General features: G+C 41.1%; 1 protein-coding gene across 1 annotated transcript; it reads left to right on the forward strand.

Moving 5' to 3' along the window:
- The first annotated feature begins 2193 nt into the window (after nt 1-2193).
- Nucleotides 2194-14875, forward strand: LOC145772147 (chymotrypsin-1-like). Its single transcript, XM_082583989.1, has 4 exons — nt 2194-2251; nt 3657-3739; nt 3960-4017; nt 14803-14875. The coding sequence occupies exons 1-4, from the start codon at nt 2201-2203 to the stop codon at nt 14848-14850; spliced, it is 240 nt and encodes a 79-aa protein (XP_082440115.1). The 5' UTR covers nt 2194-2200; the 3' UTR covers nt 14851-14875.
- The last annotated feature ends 1707 nt before the right edge of the window (nt 14876-16582 follow it).

A 16582-nucleotide genomic window follows, 5' to 3' on the forward strand; every position in this document is an offset into this window, starting at 1 on the left:
CAAATACGTTTGTGCCTATCCAACCACAAATAAAAGCTACACGAAATCAACATTGGAATTCAAACACTTCGTTTAAAATATTTGCAAAGTATCGCTCGATTTCCAACATACATTTATACAGTGGCTGTGATTGTGTTCGCCCGTTTTCATTATTATTGCTGATGAGAAAAAAAGACTTTTTCACACTCACAACCCAGTCTCATAGGAATCATCGCGTTTACCTCAAAATGTTTTTTTGCAGAGTGTTTGGAGTTGAAGTGCCAGCACCGTTGCTTGCTCGAGAACGTGAACGCGAGCTATGTGGAGGCTTCTTGTCAGTGCTTCCCAGGCTACACTACTACCGATGGTGGAAGGACATGCGAGGGTAAGGACAAACTAATTTCTATGAAATATAACACGAAATATAACTAAATATTTGTTTAGAGCTTTTTTAATAATAATATTAAATTGCGAGAGAAACTCAGCGATTCGCTGTGTTCAACTTTAACTCCCCTGCATAATCACGATCCTAATCCTTCACAATCAGACATTGATGAGTGCGAGCTACCAGATAATCCTTGTACCGAAACCGGACTGACAAATTGTAAGAACACGGATGGGGATTATGTTTGCACTTCCTGCGAAGCAGGGAATGCAAACAGGATACGGCGTTACTACAACAGCGACGAATGCTGCAAACGAGGTATGTAAAAATTTTTGTTAAAAGAATTGACGACAAATTATTTTTAAATAAAAGTAAAGTTGCCCTAAGTTTATAATTTATTTTATAGAAACATCATTAGTAGGCCACTGAAAGTCACATATTTATAAACAATACTATGTTATTTGTTGCTAAAGGTATTTTTCCCAGTGTTTACAAGCTTTAAAGCATGGTGCATTCTGGTTGTGCAAATATTATTTTAATTTACGCCAAAGAATGAAGGTATGATATACTGTACTCATGGGCTCCGGAACGATTTTTGACTGGGGAGCAGGATTATGAAAAAGGGCGCTTTTGCTGCTGAAAGGCCCATTTTTTTTATGTTTTAAGATGATATAGCGATAAATGCTCATCCATCAGCTCATTTAATTATCGAGTAATGATACAAGTGTCCGGTATACAATGAACAATAGACACGGAAGGGCATCATGCTATGTTATAATGATGTAACCTACTGTGATACAGAATTTTGTGTCGTGAATATTATTTTGAGGCAAAAATGAAAGATTAAAATTAGGCTAAAAGCGAAAAGCAGAAATTGTTATATTGCAAAACGTGCAATAGTTTAAACCCTATCTGTAGCGACAGGGTTTTATGAGGACGCCCCACTTTAGTAGTGAAATATTTCACAGAAGAAAATATGCTAGAAATGAGAAATTTCTTGACTTTTAGTTTTTATTCTTTGCAAATTTTCTAAACCTACACTGGTAATTTTTTTACCTTCCTGCCCTTCACAATAAGCATTTCGTCTCAGGTGGCTAGACATTTTCGTGCAGTGCTAGATATATATCCTTTAACGAACTGCAATATAAATGTTAGTGCAATTACTTTGAAATGTAAAAAAGCCCAAAAATGTCTTATATTTATGAACAAAGGTAATTTTTTGTTTAATTTAGCATTAATTTATGCTATAATTCAAAAATTTCAATTTTGAAGCTATTTTTGGGAAAGTAGAATAAAAACCGTCTTTCTGACGTCTTTTTATCTCAAACACTTTATTTGAATAAATTTGTTGGGTAAAAATTTAATTTCTATACGCACAATACACATGGCTATTATCTTGTAAAATATTTTGGCTCTGTGATTTTCATAGCTCCTGCTATTAGCGATTAATTAGCACGGGGCTACGATAGCCCGTGACGTGCTTTTCCCGTACGAAAACAGCTCGTATTAAGATAGGGTTTAAAGGGCACCATTGCCCCCCTTGCCCCTCTATCCACAGAAAAATTGAGGGCAGGAAGAGCATCCGCCCCCTTTTCCCCGCTTCCGGCGCCTCTGAGTGTACTTTTAATTACTGTAGATGCCTTGTGATCAGACAGTCTGTGTTTAAAGTTTTTCTAAAATAATATGTAATGGTTTGAAAAAGTGCCAAGAAAGTATTGTTTCAAATTGACTTGTTTGCTTTTGCATTTTAACCTTTGTGGCGACTGGATTTTCAGTTAATGTGCTGTGTGGTTTTTCGTTGCAGATCGATCAACGACATGTGGTAAAACCTCAACTATGCGAATCAGCAATGGTATGGATGCCAGAGTGAAAAGGTGGCCGTGGACGGTAAGCCACCTTTGCAATCTCGATAATAACAATTCTACAGTTATTCTTGTTGTGGTCGGCATGTCGTGCGCACAAACGGCAAATTTTATGGCAGAACATAATATTATGCTATTGCTACGTTGCATAAATCATATATTAGCGTAGCCTATTACTGAGAGAGAAGAGCGTTCGATATACTGTAATTTGACATTTTTTATTAAGAGTAGCCTAATACTACTTTATAATGTGACCAAGGTTTAAGGCAGACGAGGCTACTTATTGGTGAACTCTCAGTAAATCAACTTGCATTTTGGGTTCGATGTAAATTAGGTTTATGATCTTGATATCAACAGATCCGGAGAGTTATTGATATTCTTAATATCACTGTTCAGTTTGTTCAGAAAAGAATTGTATCCAGGTTTGAACCTAATATTACGAACCATTCTCAAACGGTATTAAAGCATCATTCTTTTAGGGTGAAGCAGGCTGTAGAGGTTTTAGAAAGTGATAACTATATTTGATGCTCTGCTTGGCTTTTTTGCTTGGCATTGAGCACTTTTTGTAGTAGGCTATTAATAGTATCTATTGTTCAAACAAATGGAAATGCAAATTCACTAAAAATTGGTATGATTGATGATTGAATGATCAAACTGATAATTGATCAAACTGACGACGTATAATCAAATTGAAATGATATATAACAAAACTAAAACAACTACAACAAGTTTCCCGAACTATTAGTAACCTCAACAAACAGTTTTTTACTTTTGAAAAGATCAAGAAAACAAAAGCAGGTCTTAAAGCTGCTTACAAAATGTGACATAACTTGCCGTAACTCTGAAGGCCATGTTGTCACTGAAAAGAGTTAGGGGGCTTGTCGTTATTTTTTTTATTAATTGTTTGTCACAGTCAATATGCGTTGTTCGGGCGGCAGGCTGCATTCATGTTTAGAATAGGTGAATTATTTTATTGTGTAATTCTGTTGTGGTATTTCGTCGAATACTGACTTATAATAACCTTTAGTTACGCAACCTTTTATTGTAAAATCTGCTTCTACAAAATTTTGTGTACGTGAGATTCTAGAAACTTCTTGGTCTTGTTCAGGGGTCACCAAACCTGTTATAAAGTGATTGAACCCGCCGAGTGATTTGAGTATGATTAAATAGTTTTTATTATAGATGTGATTTGAGTTGTGTATTATGGCGAGTAAAAGTTGTAACAAAAATATGTTGAAGTTCTAGCCGATATTGAATAGATTGTGAAAATGTAACTTATTGCCAATTGTAAAGTAGCTGATGCAAGTATGTTTATTTTGGAATCGAGAAAGACGTTTGATATTCAAAAATTTGATCTCTTTAAGTATAAGAACTAGAGAAAGAATTGTGACATTGTTGTTTAAAAGTGTATTTAAATTTTGCGTTTTCAGGCTTATATATCAATTGTCGACGCCAATTGTGGTGGAACTTTGATCGACGATATCCACGTACTAACGGCAGCGCATTGCTTGGAGTGAGTAACTTTGCTTGTGCATGAGTTCGTTGCTCTATTTACGCGTAGGCCTACGTGAAAAGCATTAGATTTAACAATTGTGACAAAATTAACATTTAGCATCTGAAAAATTACAAAATGAGCATCTAGTTCATCAAAGGTCACTTCGGCTCTGATACAAACCTACATACATATTTGTAAAAATTGATACTCTTTTAACAGTAGGCTATGTGTTTTGCAGCGGATTGGCATCAATTGAACAATTGCAAGTAACTTTAGGGTCATCTACCACGACGGAGGTGAGCCTCCATACACAAGAGTTTGATGTGCAACAGGTACACGCATTTAATGGTTGACAATACTTTTGTGCATTTTGTTATCTTAGTATACTTAACTCACTGTTCAAAAGGAAAGGTGGTTTTCTGCTTGATATTGAGCACTGCGAAAGAAGAGTAGATTGGCCAGTTCCCCTCTTTCAGCTGCCTTATCAGTTTTGCCATTCCAGTGAGGCAACATAAATACAGCAAGCAGCACTATACTATATAGTAGCCTACTTTTATAAAAAAAAAAGACAAAAAACCGCTCCTTCCAAAAGAGAAAGCTGGATTCCGGCACGGAAAATCACCGCAGATCAGGTCACACTCTTGACCTTTGACCAACTTACTGTAGAATCTGACCGAACAAAATTTACCGATAGGCCTATTATTAAACAATTTCACAATAAAATGCATATGCTAAAATTAAAGAATATCTTCAAAGTGACAGCTCTTTGATACTGACTCTCCCTACAAACTTCCCACAGTGTAGCATAAGTCGAACATGATAACCAATCACCCACTGTCTTCGAAAGAACTCTGCTATTAATATTATCATTTGCTGTGTATGCACATGACTTGTGAACCTTCATGGAATGCACCATAGTAAATGATACTTATTTACGCCTTAACCATGTCATCTGCATTGTGTGTCACCAGGGGCGCCGGAACGATTTTTGATTGGGGGGGCAAGATTACGAAAAAAGAGCACTTTGTTTACTAAAAGGCCAATTTTTTTTCAAGTTTTAAGATAAGATATAGCGATAATGCTAATCTATCAGCTCACTATGAATTGAGTAATGATAGCCTACAAGTGTCCGATATACAAAGAAGGGCATCATGCTATGTTATAATGATGTCACCTACTGTCAAGCCTTAAAGCAGCCTGCGGCCATGGCCGCTAAGTAGCGCTTGAATGACCGCCGGTGCTACCTCTTCAATCGGCCAAGTTTGGCCGCCGGTCTCTTCTAGCCAATTCTTTAATTTCGCAATAGAATGATCGTGGATTAACTGTCGAAAATATGTAGTATCAAAGAGTGACGCAAAATTAGGTCAGCGCGTCATAATCTTCACTGTTGCATTGTGCAGGAATATTTGTTATTGATGGAATAGGCTATATCCATCTGCGATCACCTGCGCTGTAAGTCTTGTTTGCAATTCCCGACGTTTATTTTAACAAAGTCTTAATCCGAAGTGCTAATTTACATCGGCTGGCAATATTATCGTTTTTATGTCGATTCGATGTTGTCGGACATTAAAAAGGAGAACTAGGTTAGTTAGAAAGGAGAACTAGGTTAGTTGACATCTGAGGGGAAAACATTTTTTGATCATACTTTGCAAAAATTATGCTTCTTTTAGTAATGTCCTTCACATCATTGAAATACTTATTTTATTACCTTGCCGTCATCGTCAACACAAAGAGAATCGTTACTAAAGAGAATTCTAAGGGAGTGGCGAACTTCTTTAAAATCAGCCACATTGGAGACACTCGTGCGAGTGTCGTTAGACGGTCCCGCAGTAGGCTACTGGATTACAATCCCGATAAAGCAGTTATTGCGTGGTGCAACGATTCTATTGTAGGACGTCGCCCAGGCCCAGACTTCAACAACGCTAAGTGATCATTTTTGCATTCTTTCAAATTTAATTCTATTTACTTGTGCTATCGTTATTTTAATTTTGTATTTTGGCCTCCAAGCACGCAGATTTGGCCGCCGAGAAGGAGGTCCCGGTAGGCCACGATGGCTGCCGACAAAAAACGAGTTTTAAGGCCTGTACTGTGTTGCAAAATTTTGTGCCGTATATATTATTTTGAGGTAAAAACGAATGATTATAATTAGGCTAAAAGCGAATAGCAGAAATTGTTATATTGCAAAATGTGCAGTAGCTTACATGAATTTAAAAGGGCACCTTTGCCCCCCCTGCCCCTCCATCTGCAAAAAAATTGGGGGCAGGGGGGGCGGCCGCCCCCCCGCTTCCGGCGCCCCTGTGTGTCACTGCACTATAAGAGAGTAATGAAGCAACATGCAGATCCTTCTTCGTTTATGCAATTGCATGCACTACATTATCTTCCCTGTCATTTTTTTTGGCCACAAATGTGCGTTGTAGGACTCACATTAACAAAGCCTTTTTTTTTTCTTTTTTTTTTGCGCAACGCTCAGAGTTCAAGATGGATACCACTACATCTTGCAGGTTTACAAACTTTCCATACAAAATGGATTTGTTTCCTGTCTCATCATTAGTGCGTCCGCTCCGGGAGCCGTCCACACACCCAAACACTCAGCAGGCACACCATACTTACATGGAAGATACCTACCAGGGAGGCGAGAGACTTACTCCGACCGAAGGGACCCACCGCGGTAGATGGTAATCTGTGGATGTAAATGTTTGGTTAGTGGCTGCCTCAAGCTGATCTGCCTGTCTCGACTTTCCTCTTGCTGATGTTGGAGCAGACTAGGAGATGGCGGGTCAAGCATAGAGAACTAGCGCGTTTTGGTAGAGAGTTAATTTTAATTTTATTTGAGTTTGTTTGTGTGTGTGTGTATCTTCTTGTTGCCCGCTTGAAGAAGGGCACCTGTTTGTAGAAAACGGGCCACTGCAGTCTGACATCTCATTTGGCGGAGATGCCAGAGAGGAGCGGCCAGAGGGAGGGTAGCTTTCGCTGACCCCAGAGTCATCTTGGAATGGGCCGCTGCAATCCTGTTATCCCATGGCGAGTGGGACAAACGGAGAGGGACGGTTAAAGATCTCCCGCTGCAATCACTCTTCCGGCATCAGGCCGTTGCAGATGAGTGAGAGGGACGGGTTAAAGGTGGGTTGTTACACCCTTGGCTGTCTAATCTTCTTCAAAGATGATCTATGACCGTACTGTGCTAGTGAGATCCACCGCTGCAATCAGTCATCCCTACCACCGAGGACGACTGAGGGGCGGTTGAAGAGTGGATCTCGACTGGTTCTTCTTTCTTCTGACCGTAGGAGGAGGTTTAGAAGAAGTAGAAATGTCAGATGACAAAGGAATGTTATGTTTTTGTGTTTTGTCTTTCGTTTTTGTCATGATGACCCACAGGGCTTGAATGGTGGACCGTTTTGTGTCCTGTATATATGTGTCGCCTATGTCCAGAGATATCTTCTTTTGGATGATGGTGTGCTTGGCGACATTCATCATGGTCAAAAGAATCGGGTTGTTCTTCTGTCCGTCAGGGATTTGGTTGTAGAGGATCATGTCCTTTGTTATTTCCATGTCTTCTTTGGTTAGGTCAAGATATTGTTGTTTGAGGCGCTCCCATATTCCTAGCGCAAAGGAGCACTTGGTGGGGACGTGGGTCACATTGTCTTCTGGTTTTCTGCAGAATTTGCAGCTTGTTATTCTGTCGGAATGTATTGATCTATTAAAATCTCCCCATTTGTATCCTCCATGTGCAATCCGAAAGGACATGGAGGATAGGTGAGGTGGAAGGAGGAGTTTGATTCCCTTGTTTTTCAAGAGGATCTCATTCCAAGGAATCTTCTTTCCGTTTTGATCAATCTTGTCAATTTTCTTTTCATTTTGCGTTTTCAGATTGAGATAGATGTTTTTGTAGGAAGTATTTTCCCAGTCGTGTTTCAAGCCTTTGAGGTTACAAAAGGACTTGAAGATGTCCGCGTACATTTCGTTTGGAATTGGTGCATGCGGAATGCTGTTGGAGAACAGATGAGGATTAATGTGTCTCATTCTGTAGCTCAAATTGAACATGGCCCTTTCGTGCCAGATTTCGGTGGCGTCTTCTAGTGGGAAGAGGTGTCGAATTCTGTCTATGCGACTAGTTTGGTATTTTGATTGGATGTCCACCATGCTGATGCCTCCATCTTTGACAGGAGGGAATGTCTTGCTTCTCTGGAGCTGTTCAAATTGCGAAGGATGCCAGAGGAAGCCGAATAGGATTTTGTTCAGTTCTTTGATGTGTTGTTTCGTTGGCATCAGCACTGAGACGCAAAGTGACGGGTATCAAGAGAGTGTTGATGATGGAAATCTTTCCATAGAGGGAGAGTCTTCGTGGTTTGTGGATGTTGGCGATCGTCTGTGTTTTCTTGATGGCGGTCTGCCAGTTCATCTTGTCAAGTTCTGTTTTGTTTGTGCCTAGCCAGATGCCCAGGATCTTGACGTTGTTCAAGATCGCAGCTTCTGGAAAGAGTTGCTGAGCTCTTTGGGCCAGGTCAGGTTTGGACGCCAGGATCTGGGTCTTTCCCTGGTTCACTTTCTGGCCGGACATCGTCTGGTAGATGGCTAGTTCTTTGTTGATTTCCTTGAGAGATGGAATGTCTCTTGTGATGAATGTGGTGTCGTCCGCATATTGCTGGATTTTGATTGTCAGCTTGGAAAAGCGAAAGCCGTTGATGAGATGGTTTTTCTCTATGCGTCGGGTGAGAACGTCAGCACAGATTATGAAATAGAGCATGCTGAGGGGACAACCCTGTCATATGCCCCTTTTAACGTTTATTTGTTTTGTTAAAGCTCCATTGATTTCTATCTTGCTTTTTGTTTTGTTGTAAACTAATGACAGGTAATTCATCATTATTGGTTTTACTCCGAGTTTCTTCAAGATTCCATAGAGGAAAGAGTGACTAACTCTATCGAAAGCTTTTTCAAAATCAGTTATCATGATGTACAAGTCCCTGTGTTGTGTTTGAGAAGCTTTCAGGGCAGCTTGTATATTCATTGTAACATGCTCTATTCTGCGGTTTGGTAGTCCACATTTCTGATTCGGACAAATCAGGTTTGTGATCATGGGTGTGAGTCTGTTGGAGAGGATTTTGCTCAAGATCTTGTAGTCTGTGTTTAGCAGAGAGATCGGTCTCCAATTTTTGAGCTTTTCTTTTTCACCTTTTTTAAAGATTAACTTCACTTTTGCTTCTCTCATTGAGGGAGTCATTGTTTTTCTCAAGTAGCAATTTGTAAGCATCTCTAGAATGTCGTGTTTCAGGAAATGCCAGCATTTTTGGTAGAATAATGAGCCGAGACCATCTGATCCAGGTGCAGAATCTTTGTTAAGAGAATCGATGGCGGTTTTTACTTCTTTTAGACTGATTAGCTGTTCCGCTTGTTCAGCTGCGTCTTCCTCAATTTTGGCCTCTCCAAGAATGTTTAAGTAGTTGTTTTGTTCTTGAGATTTTATGTTGTCTTTTATACCCCATAGGGAGTGGTAGAAGCTATGTACTTCTTTGAGAATGTCTTCTTTCTTGGTGAGAGTTGTTTTGTTTGCGTCGTGTATCTCAGTGATAGAGCTGCTTTTACAATTTTGTTCTTCTGCTTTGAAGAAGCTTTTGGAAGGCTCTTCATCGCTTGTTGGAGTTGTTCTGGATCTGATTTGAGATCCAATTGCTTTGTAGTCATAGAAATTTTGGATTTTCTCTAAGAATTCCGGTCGACGTTCTTCCAAGTTAAGGTTTGGATGAGCGTCCAAAGTGAGGAGCATGTTTTTGGCCTGATTGTAATCTTCTCTACGCTTGAGTGCGACATCTTGCGAGAGTTCGATCAGTCGATGATGAACTGTTTTATTTTGGTCAACGACGCACGAGTACAAAATAATTGACACGGCGAGAAGAACACAATAAACATAGCCAGGTCAGAGACTTTAAAGAACCGGCCTGCCACGCCCCGTGGAGGCGGGGAGCGGCGTGATTATGGGGTGGCGATGCACCCGGAAGGGAAGTCCACCAGCTTAGGTCGCGGGGGCCAGGCTGGGGAGTCTAGGTACCTGTGGAAGGAAAGTGTGGATCGAGATTTTTGTGCGACTCGTCCGCAAAAGTTAGAATGGCGGAACGGCCAGGGAGACGGGATTTGCTTTCTGCAAACGCAAAAAGGTCAGCTCACGACGGGCCGGGCGACAGAAGTTTTATAAAGCCAGGCAGCGCCCACGTCTCCATCACGTGACCGTAACACAGGTACGTTTGACTCCTATACCCGGTCTGCCCGTAGGCAGAGCGGATAAACTTTGGGGTCTCCCACGAGGAAGAGAAGCTTAGCTACAAGGACGATTTGAATACTCGTGGGAGACGAAAATTATATAAAATCTGGAGCAAAGACTCAATTAATTGGTGTAAAAAAAAAGATGGTAAGTGGGAATATATTGTATGCTTTACCTACCGAAAAAGTGTTGACGCTGAACCAACGAGCACGGATGTGCACTGGCCAGACGTTGAGGCAGGTTCGCCCAGATGGGTCGGGGGGACTAGCGATCGAAGCGTAGATATGACTAGGCTACGTTACCAGGAAAAATATAGAATAGTGGGATGAAACTTTGGAGGTTGCATCGAGTTGATCGGGAAATCATGATTATCGATGAGTTAAAAGCAACGCGAGGTTGATCCGAGCGGGAAAGAGCAGCATATCGGGAGAAGGTAGTGTGTGATAATCTAAAATATTGAAATATGAAAATACAGATCCAGTGTTGTTAATGATATTACGTCATTGATGATGATATGAGTCCATTCACGATATGCAATATATACTTAATTCATATATTGCTATTTTATTTTATTGATGATGATTGTATTCTTCATTGAGCTGCAGCATGCTGATGAAACGACAATTGTTTACAGGTAAATTGATAATGAAACAATGGATTTAACATACTATGACGTCACACAATTACTGGCGGGTTTTGAGGTTTGCTGTCTTGCGCGCTCGGATGCTTACTGCAGAGCTTCTGCTGTTGGGGAATTGAGCTTCTGATCGCTGGAATCGTCTTTTCTATGGCGTAGCCCCTCCACGAGTGAGCCCGGCGTTCCAAGCTTTCCAGACACGGAGGGAACCTTCGATTGAGAGGGAAGCCACTTTTCTAGCCACCTCTGCTACCCCACGAGCAGGAACACCTAAGGCCGCCAAAGCCCGAGAGCTCAACGGAGCATAGCTCCCGAGGGAGCCTACGACGAACGGAAGTGACAGGACGTCCCTGCAAGGGCGCTTCCTGTCTTCCAATATGTTTACACATAACTCGCCGTACTTGTCGTGTTTCCTGTCGGCGGCTTTTCGAAGGGAATCCGCGCCGTAGTCGAACGGGCAAGTGACGTCACATACAACCGTGACACCGTCAGGGCGTTGCAGGACAATGTCAGGGCGCAGATCAGCACCGCCCGCGTGGTTCTATTTGTGGTACGTTTATAGTCCAATTTTCCCAAGCCGTTTCGAGCTCTGTTATGACGTGAGCATATTCTAATATGCTGTTATTGATTTTGTATGAATATTCACCCCAATTGGTGTGTTGTTGATATTGGAGATGAATTATTGGTAATGTGCAGTGGTCTGATGATGTGAAGTATTCATGTTTGATGTTATGATAATTTTCAAGTGCATGTTCATTTATGTATATTCTATCTATCCTGGTCTTACTGTTGTGGTTTTGGCGCGTGAACAGTCTTTTGTAAGGATATTCTTGTCTGAATATATCTGTCAATTGGTTATGATGTATTAATGTTCTAAGTGCTGTTTTATCCGGTGTAGTGAAGAAAAATTGCGGCTTAGCAGTGTCCAACGGATCAAGGATCACGTTAAAATCACCAAGTAAGACCACATTGTCATGTTCATATTCCAGCATAGCCTCGGAGAGCAGTTCAAAACATGACTTTCTCTCTCCGCTGCTCTGCGGAAGGTATGCGTTGAATATGTTTATGTTATTTTTACCACATTTAATGTTGAGGTGATGTATTCGATTTTGTACTATGTTGTGATGTGTGATTTCGGACCTGTCGTGTATGTCTTTCTTAACGATGAACATTGTTCCTGCATAGAATGGAGTTCTGTCAGGTTCTATGTTGGTGTATGTTATGTAATTGTTATGTTGAGCCCACGTCTCGAATTGATCGGTGGGGATTCTATGTGTTTCTTGTATTGCCAGTACAGAGAGTCTGTGAGATGTAAAGAAGTTTTTGACATCTCGCATTTTCTTGGATATTCCGTTGATGTTCATTGAGCCAACCTTGAGGTTGCCCAGTCCGGCGTCCGAATCGTCACTCTCCGTATCTGCGAACATGATTATCGATAAAGAAAAAGCAGATTAAAGTTTAAGAGGTTGGACTAGACCGTGACGTTGGGTGGGATGCCGTCTGAGTCCGTGAGCTCATCTACCGAACTGAAGACATTTCGATAGGGAGGAGAGGTCCCGGTCAGTTCAGCCCGCGTAGACTCTCTCGAAGAAATGGACTCCGAGTCAGTTGACGAGTTGTCATTGTCAAATGAGACCGGCGTATCCTTGGAGCTGGCGTGGGATGCGTCGTGGTCTCTGGGATTCGTCGTCCTGGGAGATGCTGATTTGGAAACCGATCTCCGCTTGTGCAATGGTTGTTTTGGAGTCGATGTCTTGGACTCTGTGTTGGACTTGGGCTTATCCACTATCTCAGCATCTGACGAAAAGATGCTGCGCACGGAGGTTTTGGGATTGTGTTTCCCTCCTTTGCCCACGGTGATAAAGCCATCGTCGCTCGTGGTGGGGTTCTTTCTCTTCCTACAGTTTTCCCGGAATTTCGCTCTTGCATTGCAACCAGGTTTGTGCCAGCCTGTTGACCGGCATACAGGACAGGCGAGCTGCTGCCTGGTTGGCGACGAATCTGACACATGCGTTTTTCTTGGTCTGGAATGCAGCAAAACGCGGTCTGGACTTCTCGGCCTGCCTGGCAAGGAAAGCGGCCTCTGATCTTTGGCAGAATAGTTCGTTGCTTCTGTCCATAGAGCGTTTTGATCTTCTTGTATGCGTCCGTTTTCTGGTCGGCTTGGACGCCTGGTCACGGGGTGGATCAGTTTTGGACGCCCCGTCTCGATGTGGATTGGCCTGGGTCTTTTTAGGTTTCGTGGGACACTTTGACGTTAGGTGTCCCCGGACTTTGCAAATTTGGCAGAGTGGCAAATGTCCTTCTCCAGGCTTGGTGATTGAAATCCATTCACCGAACATCTGCACCTTTTCTGGGATGTTTTCCAAATTAGAGTTCTGCAGGTAGACATGCAGAAACTCGTTGCAGATGGTGGGGTGCTGCTTATGTCTACCTTTGGTCATCTGATAGACTTTCCCCCAGTTTGCTTGGCAAGCAAACTCGTTGATTAAATCCAGATGCCACTCGCCTGGCACTGGATATAAAGTAATCACGTCGCATGGTGGCATAGGGCGCCATGCTTTGATTACGTAATCAATTTCCTTGTGCTTGTAGGTCACGTGTGACTGATGGTCTAGCGCCAGCTGTTCCATCAACAAGGATTTCGTTTCGTTCTCAGAAGCTGAGAAAGTAACGGTGAAAATGTGCTGCCGCAGGCTCTTGGCACGCACAGAGTTTAGCTCCTTTCCATATTTGGCAAGGAAACCGCCTTCCATAAAGAAACCTATGAAAGTGCTTACATCAAGCCAGGACTGGCTGGATGCTTGCACAACCAAGGTTCTTTGATACTGAAACTCGTTGGCCTTAGAGTCGCCCATGAGTATAGCTGGTGTTAAGAGTATAGACTATATTTTAAATATAAAGAATTAACAAAGACTTACCAAAGTCCAAGCTTTTAAAGTTTTAAATTTTCCTTCTGAAGGAAAATTTAGCTAATTCTGACTTGACCACACCCTAAAAGCTGGTCACGTACTGTCTAGACTCGCTGTAGCTAACTGGCTATTCTCACCTGACCTCTTTCTACGTGGCAATCAGCTGATTCCCTTAAGGGGAAAAGGCTGATTCCAAAAAAAAATCTAGGGAGGGAAAAAAGGCTAACTACTCGCCTAGATCAGTGGTTCCCAGCAAGGGGGGCCACTGATCTAGCTGACTTAGGCTATTTTCTAAACTTTCTAGTTATTTATTTATCTAGCTGACTTTAAAAAAAATCTAAAAAGGCTAGCAAAAGTTGGGCCGGTGTCGCTTTCACTCGCTCGCTCTAGCGAGGAAAGCAGAAGTTTTCACTGAAGTCGCTTTTTGGCAGCACTGTCTCCAATGCCACCAGGTCACCAAATCGTTCGAACTTTGAATAAGGCTCGTGAGACTTACCTTATTCAAATAAAATCACATTCAATAACAAAGCCACTTTAAGCTCCCGATGTTGGATTTCTCAGCGAAGGCAAGTCGACCCTTGTGCTCTACCAGAAACAATTTAGGTTTGTGGTACGTAACGAAGTAAAACAAAATCCCGAAAACGGATTTAGCTGTTTCGTGCCACACTTGTACTGCAAACATCATTCGTAGAAAATACAATAATTTTCACATGAAGCATAATTTTTGCTTTGATTAAAGCCACAACCAACAAAGCAGTAATTGCATTATGTTCTGTTGCATTTATTACTTTTTTGATATATTGGAATAATTTGATAAATCCGTGAAAAAAAATCTCGCCCTAACTTGGCCACCTACCTGCGTGATTTCACTTCCAGTCTATCTCTATGAAGCAGGCCATGGTACATCTCACAGCGACACTGCTTGACGCGAATTCTATTGTATTCCTATTGCAGCGTCTAGATTTTTTCGTCGATCTTACCAATCCGATTAACGCTTCATCACCACAGCATGCCGGTGGCTTGTTTGGCTCGAACCTTGGGCATCTGTTGATCTATTTTAGAAAGCCTCAACAAAGTAATCGTCGTAAAACTTCCCAATCCAATAAGCTATACCGTCATGGCTGCTTATTAGGGTGGCTGCTTATAAAAACACTTTTTGGGAATTGTGTTGGTGCCAGGCGTTTAAAGTGTTCTATTTGGTGAAAAAATATCACATGCAAAATAATTTTAAGAAATTTTTATGTTTAGAAGTAGCTCAAGCTCTTTCACTTTTCTGCAGGAAGGCAAATGGCTCCAACGTCCATATCTCATGAACCTCAAATGGTAGAAGCTTCATTTAAGTAACAAACGATGCAGAATGAATAGTTTCCTATCCAAATTTAATGCATGACATAAGTCTAGCTAATCTTGATTTCAATTCAGGTGCAAAAAATGCATTTTCCAATAAAATGGAGAAAAATGCTGATATTTACGTCACATTAGTGATGTCAACACACAGATATCCCTTCATCAACATAATTGCACTAAAGTAACTGGCTACTACTTTTATGCCACACCGGGATTGAGTTTGTGAAATGACAATCAATTAAAGCAATTTCCAATGCATTTGACATTGCAACTAATCGATATATTATTTGCCACACAGTGACATAGCCAATTTGATGAAAATAACTAGCCATGAATTTTTGCGTCTATAATCTACATGTGCATTTACCAATAAGTACGTTATTGCGGCAACAACTGGTTGTAAAAAATTATATCATCATGTTTACGGTACTATTGCCTAACTGCAAAAAGAACAGCTAAAAGAAGATTACCCGGAGTTTTTAGAGTTGGCTATGATTTGTCTATGTAAAGTACCCCCAGAGGCCAGAAGGAACAAATTCATGACTATTGGACCAAAGCACCATGCCAGATAGATGGTTAAAGTAATTATAGGCTACCTTGAAAGTTCAAGTTTTTTTTAAGCCAAATGCAACTCACTTAGCGAGACAAAAGAAATAACAGGAGTGGGATTATTTGCAATGCAAATTTATCTCAAAGCTTGGATAGTGACCTCATTAACAGCGTGCGCTCTTTGCAATGACCTACTTCTCATGAAATCGTTGATAAATTATAAGAGAATCGATGAAGACTTTTCCAAGGCTGCTTTAACAAAGCTGGCAGCTCATATTTCGTAAGCTATTAGTCTGAAAAGGTAGTCTGCCCGGCTTTGTTTTTTATTGGAGTGTGCCAGGCTCTGTGAAATGTCAAACAATTCAGTCAAACTAGAAATTGTAGCAGAATACGATCCACCATAAAAAAATTGGAATCAATCAATGACTGTGAGCTAACAGACTTCGTAAAATTAAATTTAAAGGTTTTTTTTCAAAAAACTGAGAATCCTTTGAGCTTTCTGAAGAAAGATCGGGAAACATAAAAAAATTACGACTATTTTCAAACAGTCTTATCGGTGTCCGACGTTTTTTTCGTAAACAGTTGTTCGTAAAACAATTGTTCGTAAGCAATTGTTCGTAAAACAATTGTTCGTAAAATTAATTCTTCGTAAAACAATTCTTCCTAAAGCATTTTTTCGTGCATGCAGTTGAAATTTGATGTATACGAAGAAATGCTTTACGAAGAATTGCTTTACGGATTTCATTTTACGAACAACAGTTTACAAACAACTGTTTTACGAACAGCTGTTTAGGAACAATTGTTTTACGAACAACTGTTTACGAACAATTTGCCTATAACCGTCTTATCAATAGTAGGAGTAGTATGAGCACTCCAGCAACATGTGTAGCAGTATAAGTTGTGCAGCAGCGTAGGAAAATATTTCCTGACAGCAAGAAGGGTGCGGTACTTTTACACAAAAAAAATATTTAGGTGCAAGATGAACAGTTTCAAAGATCACGCGGCGCAAGTTCGACTTTCAGGGTGTGCGCTTGAGCAACGCATTTCAGGACTGCTCTCCATTCAGCGGCACCTAGTGAATGGAATAATTCCTCGGCAACAACACTTCAACAATCGGAAAACTTTACCCTGCTAATCTCGGTAACCGGCCCTGCGTCAACAGC

Source organism: Aplidium turbinatum, chromosome 6 (assembly GCF_918807975.1).
Source record: "Aplidium turbinatum chromosome 6, kaAplTurb1.1, whole genome shotgun sequence".
NCBI lineage: Eukaryota > Metazoa > Chordata > Ascidiacea > Aplousobranchia > Polyclinidae > Aplidium > Aplidium turbinatum.